The 12,815-nt window shown below is 52.1% G+C and overlaps 1 protein-coding gene across 1 annotated transcript in view; it reads left to right on the top strand.

Annotated features, from left to right (window-relative positions):
• Positions 1-787: 787 nt before the first annotated feature.
• The window catches only part of CATSPERG (cation channel sperm associated auxiliary subunit gamma), a 35,765-nt gene continuing 23,737 nt past the window's right edge, over positions 788-12,815 (top strand). The window contains exons 1-5 of the mRNA XM_045292709.1: positions 788-1,036; positions 1,119-1,175; positions 11,151-11,295; positions 11,549-11,675; positions 11,833-11,905. Coding sequence (XP_045148644.1) covers positions 788-1,036; positions 1,119-1,175; positions 11,151-11,295; positions 11,549-11,675; positions 11,833-11,905 — 651 coding nt within the window. The remainder of the gene's footprint in view (positions 1,037-1,118; positions 1,176-11,150; positions 11,296-11,548; positions 11,676-11,832; positions 11,906-12,815) is intronic.

Raw genomic sequence — 12,815 nt, 5'->3', positions numbered from 1 at the left:
GGGCGAGCTGGCCAGGGGGAGGAGCCGGCGAGGGTGCAGCAGCTGCGGGCCCAGAAGTCCGCGCCAGCGGGGGCTGAAGGGGGAGCGAAAGTCGAGGAGGGGTCGCGTGGCGAGGAGACAGGGAGCGAGAGAGCTTCAGGTGGGCAGGAGGTGCAGGGGGAGAAGACGCGGGACTCGGGGTGGTCTCTGGGCGAGGGGCGGGTCCGAGGGGAGAAGACCCCACCTGAGAAGGCCAGGGGGCCCAGGACCAAGGTCAGGGGCGGGGCGAGGGACGGGGGCGGGGCGAAGAGCAGGAGCACCGTGTCGAGCAGACCTGGATGAAGACGTGGCCCGGCTTCAGGAGACGGCAAGAGCCGAGAAGAGACCCGAAGAGGGGGACGGGTCAATGCCCAACAGAAAGAAAGCCACCAGCTGGGAAGGGGCGGGGCGGCCGGTGGGGGCGGAGCCAGAAACTGGGCGGAGCCAAGAGCAAGGCTGTGACCCGAGGGAGGAGCCGGGGGGGGTGAGTAGGAGCGTAGGTAAAAGAGGTCCGGGGACAAGGTACCGGGCCAAGTGAGGAGGCGGGGTCCTGCCAGGAGCGTCAGCAAATTTGGGGCTCGGAGTAGCTGCTGGACTCGGAACCAGCGGGGTGGAGCCAGGGGCAAGGACAGAGGCGGGGCCAGGTGCAGGGGCGGGGCGAAGCGCGGAGGCGTGGCAGGGTCTCCGAGGCCCACCTGAACGCCTTTTGGTAGGCGAGCATTAACCCACGGGTTCTCCAGGTTCCAGCCACGTTGCGCTGTGCCCGGCGATGTCCCCCGGGATCCCTTCGGGGTGGAGACCCCTAGCCCTGCAGGTGCTGCGGACCCTCCTGATTGTGCTGTTGGCGCCATGGGAGCAGTGGGCGTTAGAGATGCACCAATGCAGCTGGCAGATAACATTAATCAAGTTCGAGAACCTTGGCCGGGACACTTACAGCGACTTTTTTCATCAAAGTCCGGTGGACACCGTGGAGAAAATATTCAGAAAATTGGTGAACGCGCCGATCGATGTGACCGAGGTGAGGGGCGGCCGCTCAGGCCCACGGGAGGCGTCCTGGGTCTGCTCCCACGTGGCTCTGACATTCACTCCACTTATTGTAGCGATACCGGGGCTTTCCTTACTACCTGAGGATCAACTACACCTGCATGGGAGAACTGGTGAGTGGGGACAGTGAGATGGGGGTCCCCCTGAGAACTTCCAGCACCATCTGCCCCTGGGCCTGTAAGGCTTCAAGAAGACAATCTATGCACACTTCCCAGGACCCCAGCAGGCGCCTACAAGGTATTCAAGTAAAACTTTTGCACCACTGAAAAAAAGGCCCAAATACCTGAGCTATAATTCACATATCACAAAGTTCTCCAGTTTGAAGGGCAAATGCAATGTTTTCTAGTATATTCACAAAGTTGTGCGATATAAATAGACACGGATTCCAGGCCATTCTCATGACCCTCAAAGCTACCTCCTACCAGTCTAACAGCCAGTGCCCAAGCCCACTGTTCCCTGGTCCTGGAGACCACCCATCTGCTTTCGCTCTCCGTGGATTTGCCTAGCCCAGACGTTTCTCTAAATAGAATCTTCCATCGTGTGGCCTTTTGTGTCTGGCTTCTTTCACTGGGCCCTGGTGCCGCGTGCCTGGAAGCACCCTTTGCATGGAGGTGTAATATTTCTTGTGTGACTGTCTTGCACTTTGTCCATCCGTCCTATGATGGACCACTGACGGAGTGTTTGGATGGCTTCCATTTGGGGAGGTGGGTGGCAACTGTGAATTATGATGCCATGAATGGACGTGTACAGGTTTTTGCGTGAGCTGAGGTTTACCTTTCTCTTGGGTCTGTACTTGGGAATGAATTGCGAGGCCCCCCAGGGTTGCTCAAGTGGGTGACATGCCGGGCTGTTACAATCTTAGAAACCTAGAGAGGCAAGTCTCCTTTGCCCTGTAAGGGGCTATGAGTCAGCACTAATGGGCTGGCTATGAGTTTCTTGGTATGGGGACGCTGCAGTGGGTTAAGCTTAATTCAAGGTTAGCAGTTCAAACCCACCAGTTGCTCAGAGGGAAAACGATGGGATGTCTGCTCTTGTAAAGATGTAGAGCCTCTGGTAAGATAAGAGCTGGAAACAGGGAATCCAGGATAGATAAACCCCTCAGGATCAATAATGAGAGTAGCCATACCAGGAGGGGAAGGAGAAGATGGGGGAGAAGGGGAACCAATCACCATGATCTACATACCGTATATACTCAAGTATAAGCCAAGGCACCTAATTTTACCACAAAATTGCATTAAAAATGTGCTAAAAAAGGGAATCCGGGACGGATGAGCCCTATAGGACCAGTGGTGTGAGTCGCAAAACAGGGAGGGTAAAGGGAGAATGGGTAGGAAAGAGGGAACCGATTACAAGGAACTACATGTGACCTCCTCCCTGGGGGACAGACAACCAAAAAGTGGGTGAAGGGAGACGGACAGGGCAAGATATGACAAAATACCCATTTATAAACTATCAAGGGCTCATGAGGGAGGGGGGAGCAGGGAGGGAGGGGAAAAGTGAGGACCTAATGTCGGGGGTTTAAGTGGAGAGAAAATGTTTTGAGAAACGATGTACAAATGCACTTTACACAATTGATGTGTGTATGGATTGGAATAACAGTTGTATGAGCCCCTAATAAAATGTTAAAAAAAAAGAAAGAAATGAAAGGGGAAAAAAATGTGCTAAAAAACTCAGCTTATACTCGAGTATATATGGTATACCTCCCACCTCCCTGGGGGACAGACAACAGAAAAGTGGGTGAAGGGAGACATCGGACAGTGTAAGACATGACAAAATAATAACATAAGTTTTTAAGGGTTTGCGAGGGAGGGAGGGGGTAAAAATGAGCTGATACCAAGGACTCAAGTAGAAAGAAAATGTTTTGAGAATGATGATGGCAACAAATGTACAAATGTGCTTGACACAATGGATGGATGTATAGATTGTGATAAGACTGTACAAGCTTCCAATAAAATGATTAAAAAAAAAAGATTTGTAAGAGCCCCCCCAATAAAATTATTTGTTAAAAGGATTTATAGCCTCAGAAACCTTATAGGAAGCCCTCAGAGTGCCCTATAGGGTCACCATGAGTCATCAATTTGATGGCAGTGGGTTGGGTTGGGTTTGAGTTTATAGGACATTAAAGAACCTTGATGAAAACAGCTGCCATTGAAGAGGTTGTGCTTTCGAATCCACCAGCCTCTCCCCTCGAGGAAGGTGGGGAAGTCTGCCTTTGTAAAAAAAACTGGCAGCCTTATAAACCCTGGGAGGCACTTCCCTACCCTGTAGAGAGTCACCATGAGTCAAAATCACTGAAGACAGGTTTGAATTTTTTTTTTTTGTAATGGTAACTCTAATAAAACACCCCACCCCCAGCCCCCGCTGGGTTTTGGGTAGAGGTTCTCCAAGCACATCAAATTAGCTTTTAACAGTTGCTTATCCTGGCCTTTAGTGACCTTGGGGACGTGGCCTCCAGGGCACCCATCAAGTTCTCCACTGTGCTGGTGGCCCCACTTCCATTACTCTAGTCTCCTCCTCCTCCTCCTCCTATTGCTTCTCCTTGGGGTATCTGTTGACCATTCCATCTCCCGGAGATGGTCTTATCCTCAGGTGAAGGTGACCTCTCCTAATGGTTTCAAGATGTCTCGACCGGTCCAGTCAGCCTGGTGTTGGTTTAAGGAATAGGAGGCTTGTTCTACATTATTTTCCTCCAGTCTATGCAGGAGTATCTGTTGGGACCCCAGTCAGAACAGTTGGCATTGGTGGCCGGGCACCATCTAGTTGTGGTCCCAGGTGGGTGAGGGCATGGTTGGTTGTGGGGAGAGGTCAGATGCGCAGGCATTCCCCCACTGAGGGCAATCAGTTTCCAGACTGCTGTCTCATCCCACAGCCTCTGGGGACAATGGACAGGCTCCTGTGGGCGGAGTTCGTATCCTACTGATAATGTTTCTATCAGTTGGGCCAGGGCCAGGCCAAACCAGCTGTCCCTCTTCCTATTGCATGTATGCCCCTAGACCACCCCCTCATTACTGTGTAACCTATAGTACAGCCCCTCCTGTGACATATGTCTCTACCTGTAATTAGTGGGCTCGCATGCCCCCAATAGGTATATAGGTGGGAGTCAGCAATATAGCTCTCTCTGACTCTGAGCTCCTTGCTGCTCACTCCCTGGTCACTCCCCTCTCCCTTGTTCCCTTGCCCTCCTTCCCTTCCCCCTCTCAGCCCACCAAGCTGGGCTGAGGTGAGCAATGCTACCATGTAATATGTCTGACTATATTATTGTAATATCTCTCATGCTCTTGATGACTTTAATATAATGCTTATATATCTCAACCGTACAATTGTGCATTACTGAACCCAGAAGTAGTATTACTGAACCCGTGAGTTCTAGTAGCGGGTGGGGCTGGCACCCCACCTCCCTCTGCGACACTTTTAATTTTTAATTGGTGTAGACGTTCAGTGGCTGTAGATGAGCCGCTTCTCGGAGGCTTTGATAGCCAGGAGAGACCAGAGCCGTCTCTTAAGGAGGATGACAGAAGCTTTTAAGGCCTCAGAGATAACAACTAGGATGTTGAGCCTACACGTCAGGACTGACCTTCTGCCAGTTGACTGAGTTGTCCCAAGAGACTGTTCCCAGTGAACCAATCTCGAGAGGGGCTTGGGTAGGTCTAAGGAGTAACCATGCCTGCCCTTGTGGGTCACTGTATTTACGACTATATGCCAAGGGTGGGAAAGATATCTACATTTTTCTTTTCATGAAATTTTGGAATCCCATCCTTTGCAGCATCCACTTGTTCATACATACATTTGCCTCCAGCGCCACCTGGAGGCGCCCTGGTGGCATAGTGGCTTACTTGTTGGGCTGCTAACCACAAGGTTAGGGGTTCGAAACCACCAGCCCCCCACAGGAGAAAGAGGAAGCTTTCTGCGCATGTAAAGATTGACGGTGCCTTGGAACGCCCCAGGGACACTTCTCCCTGTCCTCAAGGGTTGCCGCGAACCGGCAGCACAGTGATCGTGAAACAGATCCATACAGATACGCGCAGACACTGCCGCACACGTGTACGCGCACACGTGTACCTATGAGAGCGCGTGCGGGTTGTTGGCACTCACTGATCTTGCTGCGAATTTGTACAGGTGACAGCATTTTCCAAAACCGGATTCTGGTGTTGTGCCGCCTCAGCCTGGCGATGTTGTGAAGGCTCCCCCGCCTTCAGATGCCTTTCGCAGCACCCCAGACAGCAGGCCCTGACTCTCTGGAGAGGGATTCTCCCGCTCAATCCCTCGCCCGGGCCTGGCAATCCCCAGTGAGCTTGGATCCCTGGTTGCATGCATCTTTCTTGTCTGATTCTGAAAGTGGGATCATTCAATAGCTGTGTCGTTGCGATTGGCTTGCGTCCCTCGACTTAATGTTCTCGACATTCATCCGTGCCCCGAGATGTTTCAGGGACACGGGCTTCTCTATGGCTGCCTAGCGTTGCGTTGCCTGGATATGCCACACTTTCTTAATCCGGCCTTCTGTGGCTGGGCTGTTAGGCTGTCTCCCTTGTTTTGCGATGGTTAATCGTGCTGCAGCGTACACAGGTGTGCAGATCACGGTTCGAGTCACTTCTGTTAGGTCTCTGGGGTGATGCTGAACCCTTTGAAGAACTGCCAAGCTGCTTCCTAAATGTCAGTCCTGCCTTCCGTTCCCACCGGCAGGGTCATGAGTTGCCAGCCAGTCAGCTCAGACTCTGGTGACCTCCCGCCGTCAGCCAGGCTGTGCTTCCCAGGGATTTCAGCGGCTGGTTCTCTGGAAGTAGATCACCAGACTTTTCTTCCGAGTTGCCTCTGTGCAAACCTGACTCTCCAACCTGGTGGCTAGCCGGCAAGCACATTTCACATGCTCACCAATACTTATTGTCTGGTTTTGGGGTCATCGCATCCTTGTTGCTACAGTAGTGACCCCTCACTCACTACCATCGAGTCACATCTGACTCACAGCAACCATGTAGGACAGACAGGAACTGCCCCCATGCACTTCCTAGGCTGCAAATCTTTACGGGGCCAGAAAGCTTCATCACTCTCCTGCAGAGCAGCTAGTGAGTTCAAACTACTGACCTTGTGGGTAGCAGTCTCTCCAATAATCCACCAGGCCACCAGGGCTCCTTGTGGTGACCGCTCCCTAGTGGATGCAAAATGGTCTGTCATGGTGATTCTGATTTGTATCTAAGATCATGTTTTCCTGTCATTCTTGGCCATTTACATATTTTCTTTGGAGCGATATCTAGTCACATCCTTTGCCTATTTTAAAATGAGGCCGTCTTTGTTTTGTTGAACTGTAAAAGTTCGTATATAATCTAGATTCAAGCCCCTTATCAGATACAGAATTTGCAAATAATTTGTTCCACCCTATGGAGGAGACCTGGGGAGAAAGATGGGGCTTTCTCCTCCCATAAAGAGTTAGTGTCTCGGTTGTGAATGAGGGGGAGTGCGGATTGGGGACCCAAAGCACATGTGTAGGCAACTGGACACCCCCTTACTGAAGGGTCGCGGAGAGTTGACAAGCTAGTCAGGGTGCAGGGTAGCAACGATGAAAATTACAACTTTCCTCTACTTCTTAAATGCTTCCTCCCCCGACTATCATGATCCCAATTCTACCTTACAAATCGGGCTGGACGGGGGATATACACTAGTACAGATAGAAACTGGAAACAGGGAATCCAGGACAGATAAACCCTTCAGCACCAGTGGTGAGAGTGGAAATGCCGGGACGGTGGAGGGAAGGTGGGGTAGAAAGGGGGAACCGAGGACAAGGATCTACATATAACCTCCTTCCTGGGGGACGGACAACAGAAAAGTGGGTGAAGGGAGACGTCGGACAGTGTAAGCTATGACAAAATAATAATAATTTATAAATTATCAAGGGTTCATGAGGGAGGTGGAAGTGGGGAGGGATGGGAAATGAGGAGCTGATATTAAGGGCTCAAGTAGAAAGCAAATGTTTTGAGAATGTTGATGGCAACATATGTACAAGTGTGCTTGACACAATGGGTGGATGGATGGATTGTGATAAGAGTTGTACGAGCCCCCAATAAAACGATTTAAAAAAAAAGAGTTAGCTGCTCAGAAACAGAGGGGCCGTTCTGCCCTGTCCTGTAAGGGTCACCATGAGTTGACAGGGAGGGAGGGTGTTTTGGTTTATAGAGAAGGACGTCTTGCTTGGTGAATTAAAGGGGCAGCACAAAGGTGGAAGATTGACAGGTGGCTGCCACAGTGGCCCCAACACGAGAACAATTGTGAGGACGGCCCAGGAGCAGGCAGTGTTTCCTCTGCCGTACGTAATGTAACGTAACGTAGCGTACGTAACGGTGGCCACGAGTTGGAGCTGACTGGATGGCACCTACCAACCATGGGTTGTCTCTTCCACGTCTGTCCTTTGAAACACAAACGTTTTTTAATGTTCTTCTTACCGATGTATAATTAACCTACTATAAAAGAGCTTAAACGTTTCCCCCACCACCACCAGTTTTATTGGCCATAATGTACATATCAGACAATTCAACAGTTCAGTCATTCAGTCATATCAAGGAGAGTTGTACCATCATTTACCGTATCAATTTTAGTGTAGCCCCCCACACATGGTTAAGCTGCCTTTCAAATGAGTTGTGCAATCGCAATCTGTTCTAGTGCTCCCTCCCCCTCCCGCCTTCACTGTTGACTCCCCAAATCCTCTTTCCCTTGCGATCACCCCCACACCCCTGCATCCCCTATTAACCTTTGCATCAGTTATTATCATTATGCATCCACTCTTCCTGTGCTTTACAGCTGGGAAAAACAACAGAAAACAACGAAACGCAAAATTACACGAAGGCAGTAAGGCTAAAATCATAATAGTAGAAAGACAAAATTACAAATAATTAGTAAGAAAGAAAAACCCCCGATCAACATGCAAAATGCCAGGAAAGAAATGTCTGTCGTGGAACAAGTAAGAGATAGTTGCACCCAGAGCACATTCGGGTCGAGTCTATAGGGACGACAACTGGCCAAGTGCCGAGTTCCATCCCCCACGTTCAAGATGACAGGGGTCTCTGCCTGATCGCCAGGCAGTCTGGGACTCTTGCCTGTAGCGCCATCTCTCTCAGGGGTTCTCAACTTTCCTCATGCTGCGACCCTTTGATGCAGTTCCTCATGTGGTGGTGACCCCTCCACTGTAAGATTATTTTCATTGCTAACTTCATCACTGTCATTTTGCTACTGTTATGAATCGGGCCACTCCTGTGAAAGGGTCGTTCGACCCCCCCAAGGGGTCGCGACCCACAGGTTGAGAACCGCTGCTCTAGCTACTCTGCGGCTGGGTTTTGGGCCCCCACTGCCCTCCATAGCCGTCCACAAATTGGGTGTTCATCATTTTAGCTCCGATACTTTTCTCTTTGCCTTATTCAGAGTTTGTAACTGTCTTCCTTGGATCACACAAGCTGGTGCGCTGCTTAGTTGAATCCTTGCTTAGACGGCTGCTTGTTTGAATCCAAGCCTTTAAGACCCCAGACACTATTCCGATTGACAGCCAGGCACCACCAAGCACGCATGTTTTTCATTTCGATGAAGCTCAAATTGAAATACGTGTGTGTGCATGTACATGCGTGTGCTTTTTGATGTTGTCTGAGGAGAAGTTACTTATCTAAAGGTCATGAAGGTTTATGTCTACGGGTTCTTCCAAAAGCGTCTTAGTTTTAGATCTTATGTCATTGGTCCGTTTTGAGCTAATGTTGGTATATGGTGTGAGGTAGGGGTCCAGCTTCTCTCTGCCTGTTCAGTCTTCCTAGTACCATCTGTAGAAAAAACAGACAAACTGTTCTTTTCCCCATTGAATTGTCTTGGCACTCTTGTGAGAAATACGTTTTAAGGCTCGCCTTGGATCCATGTCTGTTCCATTACTTTGTATGTCTAGCCTCATGCCAGTTCCATACAGTCGCGATGACCGTGACATTGCAGTAAGGAGCAACGTGCGAGTGTCGTCCAACTCTGTTTTTCTTTTTGTAAAGCTGTGTTGGCTCAAGTCCACAGGTTGAGAAGGGAGTAGACTGTGGCGGTCCAGCACTGGAGTTCCTGAGGCGGCAGACCTGGCTTTGAGTCCACTGCTCACAAACGTTTCCTTGGAAGAAGGAAAACTCACCCCACACCCACTGCGGTGACATCACCTCTGACTGCTGGCCACCTCATTTGGAAGGGAGTGGAGCAGCTACGCAGGGTGGTCTGGCTGACGCGTCTGGTGGGAGTCACGCACGCACTCTTTGTCCCACCTGGGCAGCCAGGATAGCATAGCTGTGTGCTGGTGAGCAAGTTACTTAATGTCTCTCGGCCAATGTGCTTTCATCTTGAACGAGTCTGTGCTAGTAACTACACCCCCTTGTAGAGTTGACTTGGGCATTACATGATTAAGTATGGGTGGGTACTTAGCCCAGGGCCTGGTTCCAGGTCAGGTTAGTAACAAGGTACGAGCGTGTCATCCCGGCCAGAGGGCTGTTCTCCACGAACCTTCGTCCCTTCTATTAAAAACGTGCTGGTTGTATCTTTTCTGTTCACTAAAAGTGTACTGTGTGCAGTCCCTCCTCTTGTTGCAGTGGTAAACAAAATGACCAGCTCCCCCCCACGCCCCCACTACCACCCCAAGGATTGAGTCCATGGAAGGATCTATCAACCACGACCTAAACCCTCTCTGCTAGACACAGATGTGAAGACGAACTTGACGGGAGGCGATAGGTTAGAGAGGACAGGTGCTTAGGGACAGCCTCTTTGAGCTAAGACCTGAGTCAGGCAGAGGGTGGCCCTAAAGGGAACTGGGGAGCATATTCCAGGCAGTGGGAACCACTGGGGCGGCACCTCCCAGGAGGAAAGGAAGCAGGAGGACTTCTGTGTGGCTCGAGGGAAGGAGCTGGGGCAGGGGAAACGGGGAGAACTCGGGGAGGAAATGAGGGACCGCTGTTAGGACTTGGGCTTTTACACAGTGAGATGGAGCCTGGAGAAGGTTTTATGTCGAGAAGAGATGGCATGGATGTGACCCAGATGTTCAGCGGATCCTCCAACCATGTAGGGGGCACGGGCAGGCCCAGGGCGACAGTGAGGAGACTACTCCTATGTCCACGGGGAAGAGGAAGCAGATGGGACCAGAGGGGCAGCAGCCATAGTTTCCCTGACAGCGCAGAGGCCCCACTCCACCACACCTGTGATTTGGAACCCAGAGATGTGGCGTAGGTAGCAGGATTGTAAAACCCTGGCAAAGAGATCCCTGAGGATGGAGAGCCAAACCATGTGATGGGGACTCAATCCCTAGCCCTGGTCTCACAGCCCCCCCGCCCACACCACACACACACACACACACACACACACACACACACACACACAGACTTGAAGGTAGCCCTTCCTGGGGGGCCACTAGGGTTTTGCTGATGCTGGTCCACACACCAAGAGCACCCTCTCCCTCCCATTTCTGCACTCAATCCCTGCCTGGCCCTAGGGTCTTGGCATCTCTATGAGGTGCCCCCCTAACACACACACACACACACCCCACCTTTTTCTCACACACACACACACACACACACACACACACACACACACACACCACCTTTTTTTCTCGTTTCTCCCTGTCAAATTGCCCCCAGCCCCAGAAGCAGGCTGCCTGCTGTTGGGTGGGGGTGAGACAGGGCGGTGGAAGCCCACTTCAGCGATGGCGTGGGACCTCCCCAATGAGAAGTTCGAGATGGCGAGCAGTTCTGGGGTTCAGATGGCGGCCTTCCTCACAGCGTGGCTCCTGCCATACTGCCCCTCAAGAGCGTATCTCCTCCACCCGGGCCCTGTGGTCTGACACCCCACTAGTGGCTCTGCCCCCTCTGCCATCTCCTCGCCTGGCCCATCCTCCACCCGGGCCCTGCGGTCTGGTGCCCCACTATTGGCTCTGCTCCTCTGCCCTCTCCTCGCCTGGCCCATCCTCCATCTTGGCCTCAACCTGGACCATGGTTCCCAACTGCCCCCCACCCAGCCCAAGAAAGAGCTGCTAAAGGAAGGGGGCAGTCAAAGCTCAAGAGACCCAGAGACTTTCTAACGCTGTACCCCGGCTATTTCACTCTCAGTCCTCCCAGGCCAGGATCCGCAAGGGCCTCCTCACGGGACTAAAGCCCATGGTGCTGGTCACCTTCAAACACCCGGTCAACTACCGCCGATGGAAGATTGAGCGGGTACAGATCCAGATGGAAGCCGTTCCCTTCCGCAACAAAGGTGGGCCTGGGGCGCGGAGGAAGCCCTGTGTGGCAGGGGACTACGGGAGGCCTCGGTGGGGTCCATGTCTGAGAGGAGTGTCTGGGGGGGCCATCAGCGGTGTCATGGGCTAGAGGGTGGCACACAGGCATGCCGGTGGGGGTGGGTGGTCCATGGGCTAACAGGGGCCATGGGATATCCCAGTGTGCTCTGTGAACCGGAGGGGCCACTGGGCGAGGCCCCCTCAGCCTCAGTGCTCCCTGCCCATCACCAGAAGTCTGCTATTCAGAATTGGTGTGTCGCATGAGCTGGTACACACCCATGCCTATCAAGAATGGCAGCGTGGTCATGCAAGTGGATGTCGGGACCAACAACATAGGGCCTATCCTCCGCACACAAAGGTGCCCAGGAAAGTGGGTAGACTCTGGGAGGGATTCCCTGATCCCAAGATCCCCAAAGGATCCAGGGGAAGTCAAAGGGAGGGAATTGGGTGGAAGGCAGTTGGGGGGGTCCTGAGACTGGAACCCTGACTTACACCTTTCCCACACCCATTCCTAGCTTCTACATGAATATCAATGGCTACCTAAAGATGGAGTCAGATGGCACACTTGGGTTCACTGTGGGGAATAAGGTGAGGCCTGGGCAGAGGGAAGGGAGAAGGCTGGGCTCAAGACCTGTGCCTCCTCACTGGGACCTGAGGCACCAGAAGTGAGCCCCACAGCACTGAACCCTGTGCCGAGGTAGCCACACAGTCATGTGAGGCCGTCACAGGGGCTGTGGGGTGGGGTGGGGGGCATGACGCAGACCCCTGTGGAGGACAAGAAACCTCGGACGGCTCAGGGTCTCTCCACAGCACAGGCGGAACGGGACCCTTGACATCAACTCCACCCAACTGACGCAGAGCCTTAAAAATGACGTCGTCTGCACGGCCATGGAGGCTCCCGTTGGAACCTTTCCACACTCATTGCGTAGGATGTTGGGTGTCTTCTTCACGGTGCCTGCACACTTGTTCCATTTCCCTTCCTCTCCTGGCCCTGCCTCATTCCCTTCGCATCCTTGTTGTTTTATTTTGTTTTTCGCATCCTTGTTTTAAAGGGATCGTCGGTATTTTGGTCTCCCACAGGTAATTTATGAACGGCATGCAGAACTGATAAAAATTTTTAAGAAATCACATCTGTTATATAAATACAAGGTGATCTTAGGGGTTCTGGTTGGCCAAGATTTGGAGAGTATTGTAGTAGTTACATAATCTGGTGTCAACTTGAGACTATTAAGAGGGAAGGTGTGGAGTTTAGCCTGTCTGTCAGGTCGCAGCTTGGTGACCTCATTGGGAGGCGCTACAGAGAAAACTGGCTCACTGGAGGCGGGACTTGTAGACTCTCCCTGCGAGACATGCCTGTTGACAAGCCACACTGAGCTACACTGATGCAGCCAGAGCCTTGAAGCTGGAAGAGCCACGTGGAAACCCAGCCAGTGCTGAGATGCTTCCACCGCCACTGGATCCACAAGACTTTCCACACACTGGCCTGTGATCTTCCTGC

Source organism: Echinops telfairi, unplaced genomic scaffold (genome assembly GCF_000313985.2).
Source record: "Echinops telfairi isolate 266 unplaced genomic scaffold, ASM31398v2 ScPeMD7_655;HRSCAF=1070, whole genome shotgun sequence".
Lineage (NCBI taxonomy): Eukaryota > Metazoa > Chordata > Mammalia > Afrosoricida > Tenrecidae > Echinops > Echinops telfairi.
The sequence above is the reverse complement of the archived record's forward strand: the minus strand, read 5'-3'. Positions and strand labels throughout refer to the sequence as shown.